The sequence below is a fragment of the Brassica napus genome, chromosome C1 (genome assembly GCF_020379485.1).
Source record: "Brassica napus cultivar Da-Ae chromosome C1, Da-Ae, whole genome shotgun sequence".
NCBI classification, from domain to species: Eukaryota; Viridiplantae; Streptophyta; class Magnoliopsida; order Brassicales; family Brassicaceae; genus Brassica; species Brassica napus.
In genome coordinates, this window is record NC_063444.1 from 2,927,463 (window position 1) to 2,946,688 (window position 19,226).

The 19,226-nt window shown below is 36.1% G+C and overlaps 4 protein-coding genes across 5 annotated transcripts; 3 read left to right on the forward strand and 1 right to left on the reverse strand.

Moving 5' to 3' along the window:
- The first annotated feature begins 182 nt into the window (after positions 1-182).
- BNAC01G05180D (IQ domain-containing protein IQM1) lies at positions 183-2,960 on the forward strand. Its single transcript, XM_013808800.3, has 9 exons — positions 183-338; positions 446-853; positions 987-1,101; positions 1,216-1,281; positions 1,403-1,491; positions 1,585-1,672; positions 1,773-2,003; positions 2,193-2,294; positions 2,385-2,960. Exons 2-9 carry the CDS (start codon positions 504-506, stop codon positions 2,751-2,753), a joined length of 1,410 nt encoding a protein of 469 aa, XP_013664254.1. The 5' UTR covers positions 183-338; positions 446-503; the 3' UTR covers positions 2,754-2,960.
- Positions 2,961-5,884: 2,924 nt separating this feature from the next.
- LOC106368766 (glutaredoxin-C6) lies at positions 5,885-6,759 on the forward strand. The gene has a single exon (XM_013808801.3). It carries the CDS (start codon positions 6,149-6,151, stop codon positions 6,581-6,583), a length of 435 nt encoding a protein of 144 aa, XP_013664255.1. The 5' UTR covers positions 5,885-6,148; the 3' UTR covers positions 6,584-6,759.
- Positions 6,760-9,794: 3,035 nt separating this feature from the next.
- Positions 9,795-12,341, reverse strand: LOC106368764 (UDP-sulfoquinovose synthase, chloroplastic). Of its 2 annotated transcripts, none has more exons than XM_013808799.2 (3): positions 12,128-12,341; positions 10,705-11,784; positions 9,795-10,336 (listed from the first exon to the last, which is right to left on the reverse strand). In XM_013808799.2, exons 2-3 carry the CDS (start codon positions 11,740-11,742, stop codon positions 9,935-9,937), a joined length of 1,440 nt encoding a protein of 479 aa, XP_013664253.1. In that variant the 5' UTR covers positions 11,743-11,784; positions 12,128-12,341; the 3' UTR covers positions 9,795-9,934. The 2 variants fall into 2 exon arrangements, with proteins under 2 accessions (XP_013664253.1, XP_022550220.1); XM_022694499.1 differs by having other exon boundaries at positions 12,108-12,296.
- Positions 12,342-13,441: 1,100 nt separating this feature from the next.
- Positions 13,442-16,076, forward strand: LOC106365210 (zinc transporter 9). Its single transcript, XM_013804660.3, has 4 exons — positions 13,442-13,839; positions 13,936-13,978; positions 14,281-14,933; positions 15,529-16,076. Exons 1-4 carry the CDS (start codon positions 13,825-13,827, stop codon positions 15,982-15,984), a joined length of 1,167 nt encoding a protein of 388 aa, XP_013660114.2. The 5' UTR covers positions 13,442-13,824; the 3' UTR covers positions 15,985-16,076.
- The last annotated feature ends 3,150 nt before the right edge of the window (positions 16,077-19,226 follow it).

A 19,226-nucleotide genomic window follows, 5' to 3' on the forward strand; every position in this document is an offset into this window, starting at 1 on the left:
GCCTACCCTTCCTTTTCAGTAAAAGATTATTCAAATGTTCAACTTTCTCAGACACACCAAGTTTGAATCTTCCGTCATAGTATTTGACATTCAACGATTTTTGTATAATTATGACTTTTTTACTCGGTTACTAGTCTTCACAACTGCCCATACTACTCCACGTTATATATAAGAGTCTTCTTCAACCTATGTTAGTCATATTCATATTTCTCGTCTCGCTTTCTCTACATTTATTTATTCTTTGAAAGTCTTCTTCTATCTCCTGGTAAAAGGAATACAAAGAGTGATACTCTGATCATTTAATTCCAAGAACGTTTTTTGTGTTTGATGCCCACAAGGTATTTAATTTTACTAATAGTATTTGGTTGGTATAGTTATATTAATACAACGGCAGTTTTTGTTTAATGAATTTAAAGCTGATACTGATCTGTCTTGATGTCTGCAGCGGATTTCTAAATTGAAAACTACTTTTTATAAGGGTCAATTCTCGCTTTATTGTGGCCATGGGTCTTGAAGTTGGTTCCTTTAGCCGCTTGACATCAAGAACCAGCAGTTTCAAGAATCCTACTATGGAGCGGTCTTTGAGTTTCAACAGCTGGGAGATTCCTAAAGAGACCAAGACTGATTCAGGTTTCGAGACAAAGAAGTCAACTCCAAACGCTTTGCATGGAAGAAACTGTGAGAGTCTCCAGATAAAGAAACCCACAGTAACTCCACCTGAGCCTTTTGTGTTCTTCTCCCCTAGACCTGTCACCGAGCTTGATGCAGCTGCGACTACGCTACAAAAAGTATACAAGAGTTACCGGACGAGAAGGAACTTAGCTGATTGTGCTGTCCTTGTTGAGGAGCTCTGGTGAGTTACATGTTCCACATCTTATTCTTCTATTTAATGTTTTTAAAATGTTTAAATTAATATTATATGTTGTGGTTCTGGTATTAAAGAAAAAGTTTGAACTTAACCCTTGTTATTGCTTGAAACGTTGTAGGTGGAAGACTCTTGATGGTGCAACTCTGGACCTGAGCTCTGTGTCTTTCTTTAAAGAAGAGAAACATGAACCGGCTGCTTCGAAATGGACACGAGCTAGAAAACGAGCTGCTAAGGTCTGCCATCATTTTCACAAGTTTTATTTTGTATCTCTCTGTTTACTTTTAAGTCAAGGTGTTATTAGTTTCACTATTTCCTTTTTTTTTAATGAAATAATAATATCAATGTAGGTTGGGAAAGGCTTGTCAAAAGATGAAAAGGCTCAGAAATTAGCTCTTCAGCATTGGCTCGAAGCTGTAAGTTAATGCAATACAGTATAACTGATAGGGGGCTTGTGAAGTAACACAAAATCAAAAGTTATGAGTTCCTATTTGATGTTGTGAATCTAATCTTATTGTCCCTTTCTTCTATCAACAGATTGACCCACGCCATCGTTATGGCCACAACTTGCACTTCTATTATGATGTCTGGTCAGCGAGCAAGAGCTCACAGCCTTTCTTTTACTGGTTAGTCTTACATCCAAAAAAAAAGGGTCATCTCATTTCTTCATGTGTGCTGAATCTGTTCTAAACTTTGTTTCCACCCTTTTGAAAATAAAGGTTGGACATAGGAGACGGCAAAGATGTAAATCTTGAGAAACATCCAAGAAGTGTTCTGCAGAAACAATGCATCACATATCTCGGACCAGTGAGTTTCTTACCCTCAAACTCAACCATACTAGTTAGCTAGCGCCTAGCTTTACCTTCTTGAACACTCATTAACTTATATGTTTCTTTCAAACTCTTAGATGGAGAGAGAAGCATATGAAGTGATAGTGGAAGATGGGAGACTATTGTACAAAGAAAGCATGAGTCCAATCAATTCAACAGAGGAATCAAAGTCAATCTTTGTACTTAGCACAACAAGAACCTTATACGTAGGGAAGAAGAAGAAAGGTGTGTTCCAGCACTCTAGTTTCTTATCTGGTGGAGCCACAACTGCTGCAGGAAGATTGGTTGCTCGCGATGGGATCCTTGAGGTACTGTCTTGCTTCTCCCTCACGTATGAATCTCTTACTAAAATGGTCTTGTTAGTTAAGTATTTATTTATAAGGCAAGGAGATACTTATCACATCGATAGGATTATAAACCCAATATTATTTCTAAGCAATACCAATTAACAATTAGATGAAAGAGATATAATGTTCGATCACGTTTTGTTTTCTCAGGCTATATGGCCATATAGTGGACACTATCTCCCAACAGAAGAAAACTTCAAGGAGTTTATAAGTTTCTTGGAGGAGCACAATGTTGATCTCACCAATGTTAAGGTAAGGAAATAACAAAATATTAGATCCTTTAATGTTTCTTGCGTAGCAAGAACATGTTTGTATTCACTCGGGATGAATCTTGAATTGCAGAGATGTGCTGTGAATGAAGAATATTCATCATCATTCAAATCCATTCCAGACGAAGAAGAAGAAGCAAAAGAGATCTCACAAGAAGTTGAGATGCCTTCGGAGCAAGAAGAGAGAGCGAGACCTGTGTTTGATCATGCGAAGAGACTGTCTTGTAAATGGTCAAGTGGATATGGTCCAAGAATTGGGTGTGTTAGGGATTATCCAATGGAGCTACAGACACAAGCATTGGAGCAAGTCAGTCTCTCGCCTCGTGTCTCACCAGCTAATACTTATGGACCTATTCCATCTCCAAGACCGAGTCCTAAAGTGAGAGTTTCCCCACGGTTATCTTACATGGGGATCCCTAGCCCGAGAGCTGTTAAATGCTAAAACGCACACACTTCTTTAACTTGTTCTCCAAGGAAGAGTGTGTTAGAAGTGAAGAAAACCTATAACCTCCATCTTTCTTTGTTCTTTTATATATATTTTGTAAATTTCGATTTTTTTAATCATTATTATTACATTTTTATTAGTGACTCGTGAGCTTTTGTCTCTTTTCTGCTGTTTTACTTGTGAATAAGATGGAAATTCAATTCATTTCATAAAAGAGTAACAATGAAGAACAAAGTGTTTATGAAACCATTTTTGGAGATAAATATTAAATGGCATGAAAATAAGTCTTGGTTGTACAGATAAAATCAATATTACTCATCATTTCCGTCACTCTGTGATAAATACATGCACATCATTCATCTATCTGCATGTGTAAATCAGTTCTTCCAAACTCAAACTCTCACGACATCTATCATTAAACATGTATGATCTGAAAGCAGATACACACATACAGAAACAGAAACATAAGCATGCATGACTATTTACATTTTTCATTAATTAATTTTTATTATTATATTTTGTGGACCACAAGGTTTGGAATATTTGATATCGGATTCGTGTCATATCATAGTTCGAAATCTTTACTAAATTTTAATTTCCGAAACTTAAAACTTATATAAAAATACTAGATTACAACATCTTAACAAATCACACTATTTTTTAGGGAGCCAATGACAGAACCCTATATATTTTAGTTTAATTAGCTTGGGAGAAATCTGTGGGCAGGTATAAATGCATCTGTTTAGAAATTTTAAAACATTTATTTCAGCGTTTGTTTGTTAAAAAGTGATGGTACCAAAAAAAAGCCAGCTCCTCTGAAGTAACACGCATACAATCTAGTGACATGTTCTAGTTCAACACATCTTTATTTACTTTCAAAGGAGGAATCACCATATGTTTTTAATCAAGCTATCCTGACAATCATCAAACATGTAATATATGAATGCAAACACACACATATACAAACACAAGCACGACTATTTACATGAGAATTTATAATTTTCAATGACTAATTTATCTTTAAATAATGTTTATATTGTTATTTTAAAAGTTTATTTTATCTACTTTTATGGTTAATAAAGTTTGAAATCTTTGATATCGGATTCTTGTCTATGGTTTGAAATATCTACTAAATCTTAGTTTTCTAAACCTAAAGATATCAAAATATTAAATTACAATATCTTAACCAATAACACTATTCTAGAGAGCCGATAGCACTACCATGTTTATATAGTCTAGTTAGCCCAAGTAGAACTCTGTGGGTAGGTGTAAAATGGAGCTGTTTTAACTATACAATCTACCGCAAACGCACTAACATATCTTTCGAATAATCGAAAAAGATTCGTTTTTATTAAAATTGGAATATGGATGGAAATGGAATCTTACATATAGAATCTTAGGACATAATGTTTTAGGTGAGACCAATATAAAAGGAATACGTCATGATCGATCCTGGTGGACAACTATATAAAAGACTAGAAGAGATCACAACAAAAGAAAATGGATCCACTCAAATAAAATAAAAGAACTAGTTATTACGTTCTAACAAAATAATAAAAATAAAGATGGGCTTACGTGAGCACATGTGGCAGACACGAAGTTGAAGACAACACCATCAACGGTGCTCGTATAACCACATCTCTCTGATGTCCGTTTCAGATTGGGCTCCAGTACATCTATTTCCACACCATTCATGCTTGTCCTCTTCTTCGTATTTACTCACTTTTCGCCAAAATGCATTTCTAACTTTGCTCATGGTTCATGAACATAAATTTTCTCTTTTAAACTCCGTGTGAGTTTATTCGATTTAGTTGATAAAAAAAGACTCGTAACTCTTTGTAATTTTCATTTTTACTCGTTATGGTGAAAAGAAAACATTATCATATAGAACTCAAGTGATGACAATTCACTCGAAGACCAGCGTAGACTTAAAAGTTCGAAAAGTTTAACTAGCATTTGATATCTCAAACTTGAGAGTTTTCTTGGAGACAATATAGTCTCAACCAGCTCGGGTATGACGAAATCCACGCCAACAGAATCTCAGTCTAAGAAGCTTTGGGATTGGTCCAAATGTTTTATATTATTAATAAAACATGGAAATCATCATGCTTAATGCTTTGTCATAATTGCACAAGTGTAAGCTCAAAGAATATGCAATACCTTAGTTCTACAGTTGTACTGGACTTTATAAAATACAATCATTAATAGTTTAGAAGACCTAATTAAACAATCAGATTATATAAACATAAAATGAAAACCCAAACAAACATAGTTAGAATAAAAAATATATACATTTAAATTCCATTGCAATTAATTTCTTGTTCCGTTGTCTTTTTGAAAAAGAAGTATTCCATCAATTTTCTTGTTTATCTTCTTAACCCTTTTAATGGCATCAGAAATATTCCATCAATTGTATCCCAATACAGCTTGATATCGTGGCTTAAAATTGAATGGTTCTTACATGACATAATAAACAGAGATTTAAATCATTTTCTTCAATTTAGAAACGTTGTTTTTGACCTCCCACCGTATAAGTCTTTTCTTGTTAATATTTCTTATAAAACTAGGTAATTCAGGTATTAAATTATTCACTAGTAGGTTTATATGTTAGATATCTGATGAAGATGGAATGGATGGAAGGGAGAAGGGAGATACTAGCTAGCTTTCTACATAGTTACTGATATGTGTCCACCAGTAGAGTCGGGTCGGCCCATCCCCTTAGATCGTATGTCTATACTATATAATATTCGATTTATGGGTTCATTTTTAAAAATTAAACGAAAAATCAAAGGTCTTAGATTTTTTTTCTCTCGCTAGTACTGCATTAAACTCAGTGAACCTGCTTCTACTGCTGTTTCTTACTTAAGGTTCGAACTTGAGTTCGAGAGTTAAGCCAAATGTACGTATGACACCTATCATTCCCCGCCTCTGTTTCCCAATACATAGATCCTAAGAGTTTTTCCATTCACCTTTTCCCATTGAAAATGTCAACATCTGCAATAAAAGCTAGCGCGTGGGTTTTGGAACTCCCATGCACTTGAACTCATCAGAATAAACAATTTTTTATAAATACAAAAGAAATATTACTCCTATAAAGAAATAAAAAAAAAAAGCAAAAGAAACACATCACGAGACAGTACTATGTGATGTAAGCAACCACATACACCGCTCCCTTCTTCTCCTCTCCCATTGTTTGTCCTTTTTCTTTTCCTTTCGCCAATAATTATTTCTTATTTTATTGGCTATTTAATTTTCCCTTAATTTTTGTAAATTATGATTCCTCTTTTTGTTTTAAGTTAACCTCTTTTGATTCTTTCTATATATACAATTACAAAACCACCACTTCCTCTTAACAAACCTCTCTACGTTTCTCTCTCTCTCTAATTGTTGCAATGATGCAAGAATTAGGCTTAGAACGTTTCTCCAACGACGTCGTTTCCTTAGACCTCACTCTTCCTTCTCAAACCTCATCCACCTCTCTCTCCATCGACGAAGAGGAATCATCTGAGGCCAAGATCCGACGGCTCATAACCGAGCATCCCGTGATCATATTCAGCAGATCTTCTTGTTGCATGTGCCACGTCATGAAAAGACTCTTGGCAACGATCGGTGTCATCCCCACCGTCATCGAGCTCGATGATCACGAGGTTTCCTCTCTCCCCTTGGCTCTTGGAGAAGAATATTCCGGCGGTGGCTCCGGCGTTGTTCCTCCTCCGGCGGTTTTCATTGGCCGTGAGTGTGTAGGAGGTCTCGAGTCCCTCGTGGCGCTCCATCTAAGTGGTCACCTTGTCCCTAAGCTTGTCCAAGTTGGAGCTCTTTGGGTATGATATTGTAATTTTACTTCTTTGAGTTTCAATAGTATTTTGCAGTATCAAAAGCATAAATTTAGGGTTTCTCTTTTCTGGTTATTATCTGATGATCATAATTAAACACCCATGTACTATATATGAATAATAATTAAAGAATGTGTAAGTAGTAAATTTTATATAATTTGCTTCCTCTCGTTTTCTCTCTCACTTACTAAAGTATACATTGATCCATCAACTTTAATTATTTTTGAATCTAATTGATAAGGACTAAATACAATTGTATGTAGTATAAAAAAATTTGTTTTTGTTTTCTTCTTGTATAATATCATGCTGAGGGATAATCAAAGATATATATATATATATATATATATATATTTGTAAAAATATATTTGTAAAATGCAAGATGTTTCTATCGGTATTCTTAGTTACTAGACACTAGTTACTTCGAAAACAGTATACTGTGATTAGCATAGTGTTTTTTTTAATACTAGTATATTTTAGAGGTTAATTAGTTCATCTGAGTATTGGTTTTCTGAATTGATTATGATTTATGAATAATTATGTTTATAATGATCATATGAATGCGTTCGTCGATCTGAAAGTTAACTTCATTGTTTAAGTCATTATTCTAAAGAATAAAGTAGAGAAGTTAGGAAAGGAAAAAAGATTCTACCATTATTTGTAAGGTCTCCAAGCTCAGCGTCACATTAATTTCCTATTCAAGGAAATATTCCATTAAAAGTCCGCATAGTTGAAGAAACTCAAACTAATAATCCTTACAAAAACTAATGTAACGAGGATCGCCATCTTAACCAAAGACAATTTCATGTTTTGTGCCTTGATCTCTCGTCTAATAAACAGTCGGTAAAGTTCATGCATTAATTCCATCTCTTTCCCTTAAATTACAAACGTGTCTAGTTAGAAAAGGTACGTCCAAAATTGTAAATAGATTTTTAATTGTTCGGTTATAAGTTCATAGAGTTTTGGAAATGAAATTAATAACAAGTGGAAAATGAGAGACCCACTTTCAATAATTGAGGGGTTTTCGATAGCGACGCTGGGGCTTAAGTGGCATCTCCAAAAACAAACCTTCTTTTATTTTCCTCCCCATAATTATTGAATTTTTTTTTTCAAAGATTCAGAAAAGACCAGGAATTTTTTTTCTTTCCAGTTAGGTAATTGGAATAGTATGCTATATACTTGGTTGACAAAAAAAAGTATGCTATATACTTTCTTTATACCGGTGGATTTTGTAGTAGATTACGATAATTAGGTCAAAAGTCTATGTTCCACATTTCAAGGGTCAAGATTGAACTGTGCCTGTATACTGATGTCACTATACTGCTATGTTTTCCAAGAGAGAGATTTGTTGAAATCCTTTTTGTTTTCTTGCGATGCTTCAAACGTTTTTTTTTGATTTTTGTTAATACACAAACCATATGACAGAAGAAACGAGTTTCACTGTAATTAAAATCACAGAGGTAGCGTTCTTAATTTATACCATTAGACTACATGATATAAGTCATGTTTGTATGTGTTTACAAATACAATATATTCACTCCCCTCAAATATTTTAATATCATCGTGGTAAAAAAAGAAGCAAAGATCAAATACTACATGATAGATTACTAGTCTGATCTCATCTCTAGACTTCGGTCAATTAGTCCAGATAATGCATATACATGCATTGAAAATTGGATGTAAACGTCAAACAATTTACCGATTCTCACTACACCGACATTTATAACCAACCAATAAATCATTATGGTGTAGCATGTCTCCCGTATCTTTATTTATTACAGAGTATTAGCAACAAATTTATATATGTCACGACAAAGAGCATAAGATTCATGCAGCATGTTCTGCAAAGATTATGCAATAACTATGGCCTATAGTCACATGTCTCGACCACATGCTATGTGAGCAAACACGACAGAGTAACTTATATCGACCAAAGCATATGTAAATACATTTACATAATAGAGAAATGGAAATTTGATCGAGGTATATATATATATATATATATACTCTTACTGATTACTTTTATATTCTGTTTGATACAAATAATTTCTTAATTTCAAAATCCAAACTCAAACAGAGAAGTATAAGCAAATAACTTCTCTAAGTATTGGGTTTGTCCTAGAACTTTTCAGAAATTAACTTAAACTAAAAAGTAAAAAGAGGCAGCTGATTTTTCTAAGCATCGTTACTCAAATGATGATGCACATTAATGTCTCTGAATTGCAATACCAATCTCATGCACTGACGTGTAAGAAAATAAGTTATACAATCAAAATAGAAATAAAATAGTGTCGACCTATACAATTTGGTAGTTGTGGAATAAAGATTTTTGTGTGAGATCATGTGACATGTCTTCAAAACTAAGATTATGCTTTTCATATATATATATTTTAATTTGCAAGTTGATGAATACTGATGGAGACGATGACCTCATCAATCATAAACAACAATCTCTCCAACAAATGTTTCATGATATTAATGTGGAATAATGCAATGAAAATACAAATAAACTTTGCCTCCACACCAAAAGCCTCCCCCACTTTTAAATACGTTATTTTCAGTTAAATTGAATCGTGTAAACTACATAAAAGTATACAATTATTTAATCACTGTCGTACGTATTGCGCCATTCTTCTTTTCACAATTTATGAGTGTGACTGGATGATATTTTTAGAACAAATATTTATTCTAAATATTAATTTATTTTAAATTTCACTAAAATTTTATTAATTAAATGTAACACAATTTTATATTTTACTCTAATCACTATTTAAATGGAAGAAAATATACACTTGGCTTTACTTTATAATGCGTTAAAATAATAATATTTTTATTATTTTTATTTTGTTTTCACCTTTCGTTTTCCACAAATTTCCACATTTTAACTCCATTTTATTCTAATAAAACCAGTCATAACCTATATCTATTAATCATAGTCTTAATGTATATTAATTTTTTATTTTCTTGTTGAAAATGGATTCATTTTTCAATATATATAAAAAGAATGAACCGACTAACATTAAAAACCAACGGATGGTTCAAAAATTAAATAAATTATTTTAGTTAATGTTTTAAATATTCTTTAATTTTGATAAAAAAAACATTCTTTAATAAAATAATTCTCTAATGTATTTAATACACCAAATAATATAAAACATTATTTAATTACTAACTTAGAGCCGCCAATAAAAAAAACTAATTTAGATGATTGATCAGAAATATTTGTCATTATATAAAACATAAATTGCAATTTTACTTGTTTGAAAATTTCCTCAATCACAAAACGAAATTCTTCCCACTTTTATCGAAAGCTAGTCAAAGTTTTGAACAAAATAAAATAGGAGATATTTAGGCGCCCATAGACTTGGTCTTAACGCCAATCTTCTTCCAAGAAACACTAGGCATGATCTGCTTTGTGTCCACACGATCCTTAAACTGAACGGCAAAGTTGAGCAACGAATCAAGAAGTGACTCAGAGAGATAATGAGGCTCGAGTCCAAGCTCCATCAGCTTTGTGTGCTTTGCGTTGTAGTAATGTTCTTCCGCCTCAACTCTCGGGTTAGGCACAGTCATCTTTGTCACGTCCAGCCCCAGCTTTAAACCAGCTTTAGTGACCAGCGACGCTAGCTCGTTGACTGAAAACTGTTCTGTGAATTGGTTGAATACTCTGAACTCACCAGCCTTTGCCGGGTTCGCTATAGCTAGCTCAACACATTGGACCGTGTCTCTTATATCAAGGTACCCTCTTGTCTACAAAAGGGAAATATATTGAATAAAGAGTGATTTACACTAAATGGTTGGGCATAAAATCCGGAACCCGAAATCCAAACCGAAAAACCTGATCCATATCCAATCCAAAATAAAAATATCAGTAAAACCAAAAAAAAACGAAAAAAAATCCGAAAACCCGATTCGAATATCCCAAGTACTAATCTAATAGAAATATACGAAACACAAATATGTACTTCAAATACTCAAATTCCCTACTTATAAAAAATTAAAATGGGAACTAAGAGGATGAACCCAAAAATCCAAAAACCCGATCCAAATCCAAACGCCTAGGCCTAATAAAAACCACTAAAATTTCTTGTGAAGACAAGACAAGCAAGTCAATTTACCTGACCACCTTTACCATAAACCGTAAGCGGATGACCAACAGCCGCTTGCACACAAAACCGGTTAAGAGCCGTACCAAACACAGCATCATAATCCAACCGGTTCCTTAGCTCCTCATGCATCTCAGTCTCATCAGTCTTCACACCATAAACAACTCCTTGGTTGAGATCAGTAGCTCTGATCCCCCACGCCTTACAAGTAAACGCAATGTTGTGCGAGTCGTGAACCTTGCTGAGATGATAAAACGAGCTAGCCTGCTTCGGGTACGGCAAAGTATCAGTCCTCCCATTGTGCGTTATCGTTATATAGCCTTCCTCGATGTCGATATTCGGAGTTCCATACTCCCCCATCGTCCCTAGCTTCACAAGATGGCACTCTTCTCCAAACTCTTTGATAGCGAAGAGGACGTTGAGAGTGCCAATGACGTTGTTGTGCTGCGTGAACACGGCTCTAGAACGGTCTATCATCGAGTAAGGAGCAGAGCGTTGTTCACCGAAGTGGACGACTGAGTCCGGCTGAAAGGACTTGAAGGATTCAGCTAGGAACTCGAAGTCACATATGTCTCCAACGTATAGCTCGATTGTCTTCCCTGTCAAGGCCTTCCATCTGCTGATACGGTCATGGATGGAAGCTATGGGAGTTAACGACTCAAGTCCGAGCTGGTGGTCGAAGAGACGTCTCACGAGGTTGTCAACAATGGCTACTTCGTAGTTCTTTTTGGATAAGTGGAGAGCAGTGGCCCAGCCGCAGTAACCGTCTCCACCAATGACCATAACACGTTTTGGTTTAGAGGATGATGAGTCGTTGGTAGATGTTTCAGAATATGGTGATTGCTGGCTTATAGCTGCTCGGAAAACGCAGCTTCTTCTTCCTCTTGTTGGTTTCTTCTCTTGGAAGAGAATTCCTTTGAGAGAAGATGTTGAAAGGACTTGAGGACGGTTGAAGAAGGTTTGGTTTAAACCAAACGGTTTAACAGAGTTCTTGCTGCTGCTGCTAAGGGAGATAACTGAAGGGCATGGAGATGAGAGTAGCTGCGCCATTTTCAAAAGGTTTGTTCTTGACTGTATCAGAAACACATTCACCTGCAGAACAAAAGCAACCAGGGTTTTAGGACAACTCTGGTCAGCAGAACAGGGGAATGAAACAGAGAGATGTTTTCTCAGTGTCATTAAAAATCATATTACTTTTGAAATTTAAATCGAAAAAGACATGGATTTGAGTTCTAAAGCTCTATCATCTTCACACACACACACACCCAAAATCAACAATATGCTTAAAAGTGAAAGAATCAGACTTTCAATTGACATTGCAATCAGTTCATCTAAAGATTGAATATTTTAATCATCAGAAAGCAATTCACGTTTGCAAATAAGTATATAAAGAAGAGTGAGATAAAAAGCCACACATTGATGGAGGAATGCTTACAGCTGAAAGCTTTGAAAAGTGAGCGCTTTGGAACTTGCTCAGAGTCGGAGAAGATTGAAAGAGTTTTAAAGTGAGGGCCTTTCCTTGAGATTCTTCTGGTCTCTCCTCTTGGGGACTTAGACGAGACGACGACGAGAGAGATGAATCACGCTAGATATGCCGAAGCATATTCTCATTTCTTCGGTTTTATTTTTTTTTAGCCGAGACACTTCTGTCCAGCCGTGAGTTTGGGCTTAATGTGGGTAATAATGGGCTTTTCAAAATCACTTTGTAAGGCCTACCTGTTTGACTACGACAAAAAAATCAGAGAACCAATCTAACCGATATATATCCAATTCGAAACTTAAGTCCCTAAAATGGTAAACCGGACATTTCTTTTTTTTTCTTACCATGTGATGAAGGAATGAGTTGAGACTTGAAGACTAGTGAAATTTATGAGGAGCAAACACCCAAAATCATTTATCCGTACAAAAAGCTGTCAAGTTATTGATTCTATCAATCATCGACATACAGCCAATCAGATTTTCATTTTAGAACATTGGTTACGTACAAAAAGCTATCAAGTTATTTATGAGAACATTGGTTTTGAAACAATCTAATGTGTAGCATGCAGTTACTAAAAGCAGTAGTGACATGCAAAGTAGTTTTCAAAAGCTTGGTGTGTTTGTATGAGTTTGATGTGGTTAGACTTCTTCGATCAGAACTCTCCTTTTAAAGGTACATGGATAAAAAAGGAAATTAAGAAAGAGAGTGAAAAGAGGTTCCAAAAACTTTTGTTTTAGAACTGTTTCTAAACATTTTTCATCCACATGTCATGCAACTAACATTTTAATGATTTAAAAAATATCAAATTTAATTGCACAATTAAAATATAAATATTTTTATTTTTTAGAACTTTACATGATTTCTAAGGACAGCCGCATCAAGAGTTCACATGGGGGTTCACACGTTTCCCGAAAAAAAAAATTATTAAAAAATGCTACAGTAGAGACTCTGTCTCGCAGCGCCCCTTCTGTATGAACCCGGGTCGTCACTGTTCAGCGGGCCCCACGCCACGTGGCGGCCCGCTATTGGTCAATTTTTTTTTTTTTGTTTTTAAATCAAACGAAAAAAAAATTAAAAAAAAAAAATTCATATTATGAACCTCAACCGGGGGTTCATTAATGCGGCTGCCCTAATGGTTGGAAATGTTCTTACCGTTTTTTTATAGGTGGTTGTTAGTCTTCTTTTTTGCAGGTTGACAACAAAAAAAGTCGTTTCTTAAAATAAAAATTTAAACACACAAAAGTCATCCCTATATAAACAGATGATTCAGTGAACGAAAAAGTGCAAAACAATATTCACTTCCCATCTTTCTTATATTTATTTTATCTTTCCGAGTTGTTAAGTTTGATTCCGAAGTCATTTTATAATGACACTCAAGTTTGATAGCGATCATTATTTAAATTATAAGAATCTTAATATTCAACTATTTCCAATGAGATTAGGTATGAAATGACAACATTATATGGCCATTCTCATGAACTACTTGTGACTTTCTCCACGTACGTGCACGCACACACAAACAAGAACACATGCTTAGTTAATATTTTCCCACTCTTTCTTCATAAAAGTAAGAGTCTATACTATATATATAATCCCTTAATTGCTGATGACAAGAATAGAAACCTTCAAGTGTAATCATCCAAAGCGAAGTAATGTCTCTCTTACAGGTTTGAAACTAATACTTCATTACTTCCTCATCAGCTAGTTCTTGACTTATTCTTTTTTTTTTTTATCACAATTTCTCTGCCTGTAAATGTTTTCAGGATTTCTGGCAGTTCCTCCAACCATTATCCTCTAGATTTACAGGTATTCTTTCCCACACTTCAACTATTTGCATATTTATCTTTACTTGTCTAGGATCATGATTTTTTCTAAATTCACAAAATATCTGAAAAATTACTTTACTTTTCTACTAATCTCTCATTAAATGGATAATCTTACTTAACACCCTTATATTAAGTCCATTAATTATATGCTAATATTGCAAACAAAATTTTACTTAGCCAAGATAACTTAATTTCTTTTGCCCCCATATATCATACTTTTTGGGATAAAATGTTAAGTTATATATACTTTCCCTCCATTATTTTTTTTGTTTTTGTGAACAGAGTCGTTAACAACCAGCTGTGACTCCGGCGAGTCAGACCCGTGCCGGGACGATGCGGCTGCTCTCACCCTCAAGTACGCAGCTATGGCGTCCATACTTGTCGCTGGAGCGTTCGGCGTCTCTCTTCCCCTCGTCGGAACCCTCCTCCCGTCAACCGGCGGACTAATGAGAGGAGCCAAAGCGTTCGCCGCAGGAGTAATCCTCGCAACAGGGTTCGTCCACATGCTCTCCGGCGGCTCTGAAGCTCTTTCCGACCCGTGTCTCCCGGAGTTTCCATGGAGGAAGTTCCCTTTCCCCGAGTTCTTCGCCATGGTGGCGGCGCTTCTCACTCTGCTGGCGGATTTCATGATCACGGGGTACTACGAGAGGAAGCAGGAACAGCTGATGAACAGGTCTGTCCAGTCACTTGGTCCGGCTCGGGATCAGGAGTTTGGATCGGGTTTATCATCGGGTTTTCTGAGGGATCAGCAGGAAGATGGTGGGAAGTTGCATATCGTGGGGATGAGAGCCCACGCGGACCATCACCGTCACAGCCTCTCGATGGGACCCGAAGGTTTTGAGGCTCTGGCGAATAGGAGCGGTGTCGCAGGCCATGGCCATGACCACGGGGACGTGGGCTTGAACAGTGGTGTCAGGCACGTTGTTGTTTCTCAGGTAAAGACATTTCTTGTTACTCCTTTTTTATATTTCTGATTTTGACTTTTGAATTGTTTTATTACATTTCTAACGAGCTGACTTCATTCATTCTTACACAAGGTAGTTAGTTAGCTAAGGTAATATATATATTTATGGTTGAACAAATCCAATATACTACTTTTCTTACAATAAAGCCGAAGTCAAAAATAAATCAATTGGATGCATTCTAATACTGCACGTTAGTTTCATTCTTAATAGAGCTGTCTTTGAGTTATACAGTAATAATAACCGACTGAAAGTTTTCATGAACCATAAGTTGAATTGCTCGCCACACAATATGACTATAATTGAAAATAACTTTACTTCCAACGAAATGCGAGTGTAACAGGCGATGTTCGACATTTGTTTTAAATGTAGCATTTATTCTAAAAAAAACATAATTAATAGTAGTTTAGTACTAAAACGAGATGAGTCTACCTTATAATCCTAAAACGTATTGATTGTTATTAGGTGGTGCTATTAGATTAGATAGACTAGTCAAACTATTCGTTTATATAATTTATTTATTTATATGATAATGGTGGTACTTTTCTTTTCATTTGTTATTCATCAGATACTTGAAATGGGAATAGTATCACATTCAATAATAATAGGAATATCACTTGGAGTGTCACATAGCCCATGCACCATACGTCCACTCCTCCTCGCTCTTTCCTTCCACCAATTCTTCGAAGGTTTTGCCCTTGGTGGCTGCGTTGCGGAGGCTAAACTAACCCCGCGTGGATCAGCTATGATGGCTTTCTTCTTCACGATTACTACTCCAATCGGTGTGGCTGTAGGAACAGCCATTGCCTCATCTTACAACTCCTATAGCGTTGCGGCTTTGGTTGCTGAAGGAGTGCTTGATTCTCTCTCCGCTGGAATACTTGTCTACATGGCGCTTGTTGATCTGATTGCTGCTGATTTCTTGAGCAAGAAGATGAGTGTTGATTTTAAGCTTCAGATTGTGTCTTATTGCTTTTTGTTCCTTGGAGCAGGGATGATGTCTGCTCTTGCTATTTGGGCTTGATCAGTTTTCACTTCTCTTTTTAAAAACAAGCTTTTATTGCCTCATGACAAAACATCCTTTTTCCTTCTTAAATAATATTTGTGTGTTTCAAATTTTGATTTTCGTATTATGAATTGTTGTTTCTTTTTGTCGTTGTGATTTATATATGAAAATAGTCATTGGTGTTGTATTTTGTCCCATTTCACAATCCGGGGATCAAGTGTTACACAAATAAAGGAGATGGGCGTATATATTTTTTGGCATGGCCCATCAAGATATACTCGTCTAATACATATACAATTTATACGTCTCCAAACTTAGGTACGGGTCTTCAGACAGCAACAAAGAGTAGAAGATTAGGTCCAAAGGCTGAAAAGAGAAAGGAGATAAGTCAGTACAGATAGAATATTTAGTCGATTGCATTCTTGTTCTAAGCTAGGGTTCTCTATTCATGTTGTATTTCTTACCTCAATGTGTTTGTGTAAACCTAAGAACCTATCACATTTTTGAGTTAACTTTTTTATCTAATGAAGTTTGGAAGCGTAAGTAAGTTCTCCCATGAGACATACTGGTTACAAGCCGGCAATTCGTTAAATTGTTTATGTTATTTACATTCAGTTGACACACAAGTGCGTGTAGTTTGGTTAAGGTTTGATCATAGTGAATCAAAACCTTACAATCGGACTAAAAATGGTTGCTATTTGTTGTATACGTAATCTGTATTTACAAGATTAAGTAAAGCTTCGGTATGTATGAAATTTGCTCGGATAAATATCTCGAGTCCCATCTATTCATTAACCGGGTGTTACATGATTATTGAGGAGTTATTATGGTGAGGTTCTTAGCGGAATATAAGAACACGTCTCTTAACTTTTAACTAAAAAAAGACACTACAAGAAAACATAATCTTGACGAGGGCGGTTTTCCTCATTATTTCGTCGTAAAAGACGCTTTACGACGAATTAGCGAGGAAGCGCGTTTGCTCGTTACTCGTCTGTCGTAACACATATTTCCTCGCTAATTCGTCGTAACTTAGCGAGGAATATATTTCGTCGTAAAGATGAAGTAGAGCTATTCGTCGTAAAGACCACGTCAATATTCCACGTAAGGACGTCGCTATATTTCCTCGTAAATACCTCGAAAAGAGTTCCTCGTAATCTACACGTAAATACCTTGAAAGAGTTTCCTCGCAAAATACACGTAAAAACCACGAAAGGATTTCCTCGTAAAATACTCGTAAATCTTTCCTCGTTATTTCCTCGTAAATGGTTCCTCGTAAAATACTCGTTTAGTATTTCTCGTCATTTCCTCGTAAGGTTTCCACGTAAAGAGGTCGTACATTAGCTATGAATTTACTTCGTTTTTATTATTTTACAGAATTTAAAAATATAATTAAAAAATAATTAAAATTATTTAATTTAATAATAAATTAAAATTTAAAATAAAAATAAATCAATATGAAAATATTTTATATATAAATAAGTTTTGAATTTATATAATACAACAACCCAAAAAAAAACTAAGGGTCGTTCATCGCCCGGTAGAATTCATCACTCCTCCTCGTAACATCCGCCTCGTTATGTACGTCGGATGACTCGCCTCGAATGGGATGTTGTTGTCGCATGTTCCTCAACATGGACTCCCATTCCGGATTTGTGGCCGCAATAACGTCCAAGAAGCCCTCGACTCCACCCATACGAGATTTTGTCGCGGTCAACTCGTTACGCAGCTGAGCGGACTCTCTACGCAGCTGAGCGGACTCTCTACGCAGCTCAGTGACTTCATCATCCCGTCGCTGACCATAAGACGATGTCGCTCTCGGAACATCGTTGACGGAACCAATACCCAACGTCCGTCCCTTTTTCTTAGGGACAACCTTAAAAACAAAAAGTAAATATTGTAAGTAAAAATTTAAAGTTAAATTAAATGAATAATAAAAAATTAATTTTTTTGAAAATTTACCTCCTCGTAAATCTTATCCACTTCAAGTGTGGATAAGGTGACGGGAAATCCGTCGGTAGACTGCTGGGTCAGCTGAGTCTGGCGGTCTTCAATCCGAGCAACTACGTCGTTGTAGATTTGCTTGGACTTGCCATCTACAAATACGCCCGCCTTGTTCTTGTGGGTCCTCTCGTAAAGTTCCATAAGAGACGGGAGATGTCCCGTCTCTTTGGCCTAAAAAACATTTAAGAAAGTTAGAATAAATTAATATATATATTAAAAAAATTATTTAATAAAATATTTAATTACCATTTCCAAACAGACACCGGCGTGGGGTTTTTGGCCCGTAGTGTGAAGCATCGGCCCGTTTCCGTGCTCATCGACCGTGTTACGGGAGTTAGAGCAACCCTGGGCGATTCTAATGGAATCAGGAAGGCACCAGTAACGGATGAGGTCATCCCATACATCCGTGGTGAGCTCAGCGGGTTTGCCACTCTCATACCTCTTCACGATCCAGTCACCCTTCCAGTTGGAGACCGTGTCCAACAAGCGAGCTTTCGCCTTCGCGTTAAACTTCTTCCTCACACTCTCAGTGATCCCCAAGGCCCAATTATATTTTTGCTGTTGGAAAAAATAAATTAACAATTAGTTTTTTAGAAAGTATATATATAAATCATGAAAAAATTAAAGTATATATAATTAATTAATAGAAACTTACAGCGTAAATTTTGAACCACGTCTTTCTGACGTAGTGAGGCGTCTTACTCCAGTTTGGATGTGGCATGGAGAAGTAACCCTTGATTGTGTCGGTTACGTCCGATGCAAGACATCCGTCAACCCCCCCACCTGGAAAATACAAATTTAAAATATAAATTATTTTTTAATGTTATAAAAGAAATTTAAACGAATTAAAAAAAATTAATGCAACATATCACAAAGTTCCGTCCGGTCGGTCTGGGTCGATGACTGGTAAACCTTCTCTGCCTGGCAGACTAAGAATGTCCCCTACAGTGTACTGCGAGTAAGGAGCACTCGGAGGCACCATCAAATCAGGATGAATATCGGCGGCCATCGGAGGTGCCATCGGAGGAGGCACAGGAGGAGGCATCGGAGGAGGCACATGAGGAGCCGATGGTGCACTAGAAGAAGTAGACCCATAGACTCTCTGAGTGTACTGAGTCTCGGGGACAGTCTCCTGACCCGAAGAACCGGGAGCGGAAGAAGAGGCCGGGTCTAAACGACTACCCGGCTCACCGAAGATCTCTCTGTAATGGGCAGTAAGTCTTCCTTTTCGAACCTGGGAAAAAAATGAAATTTTTAAA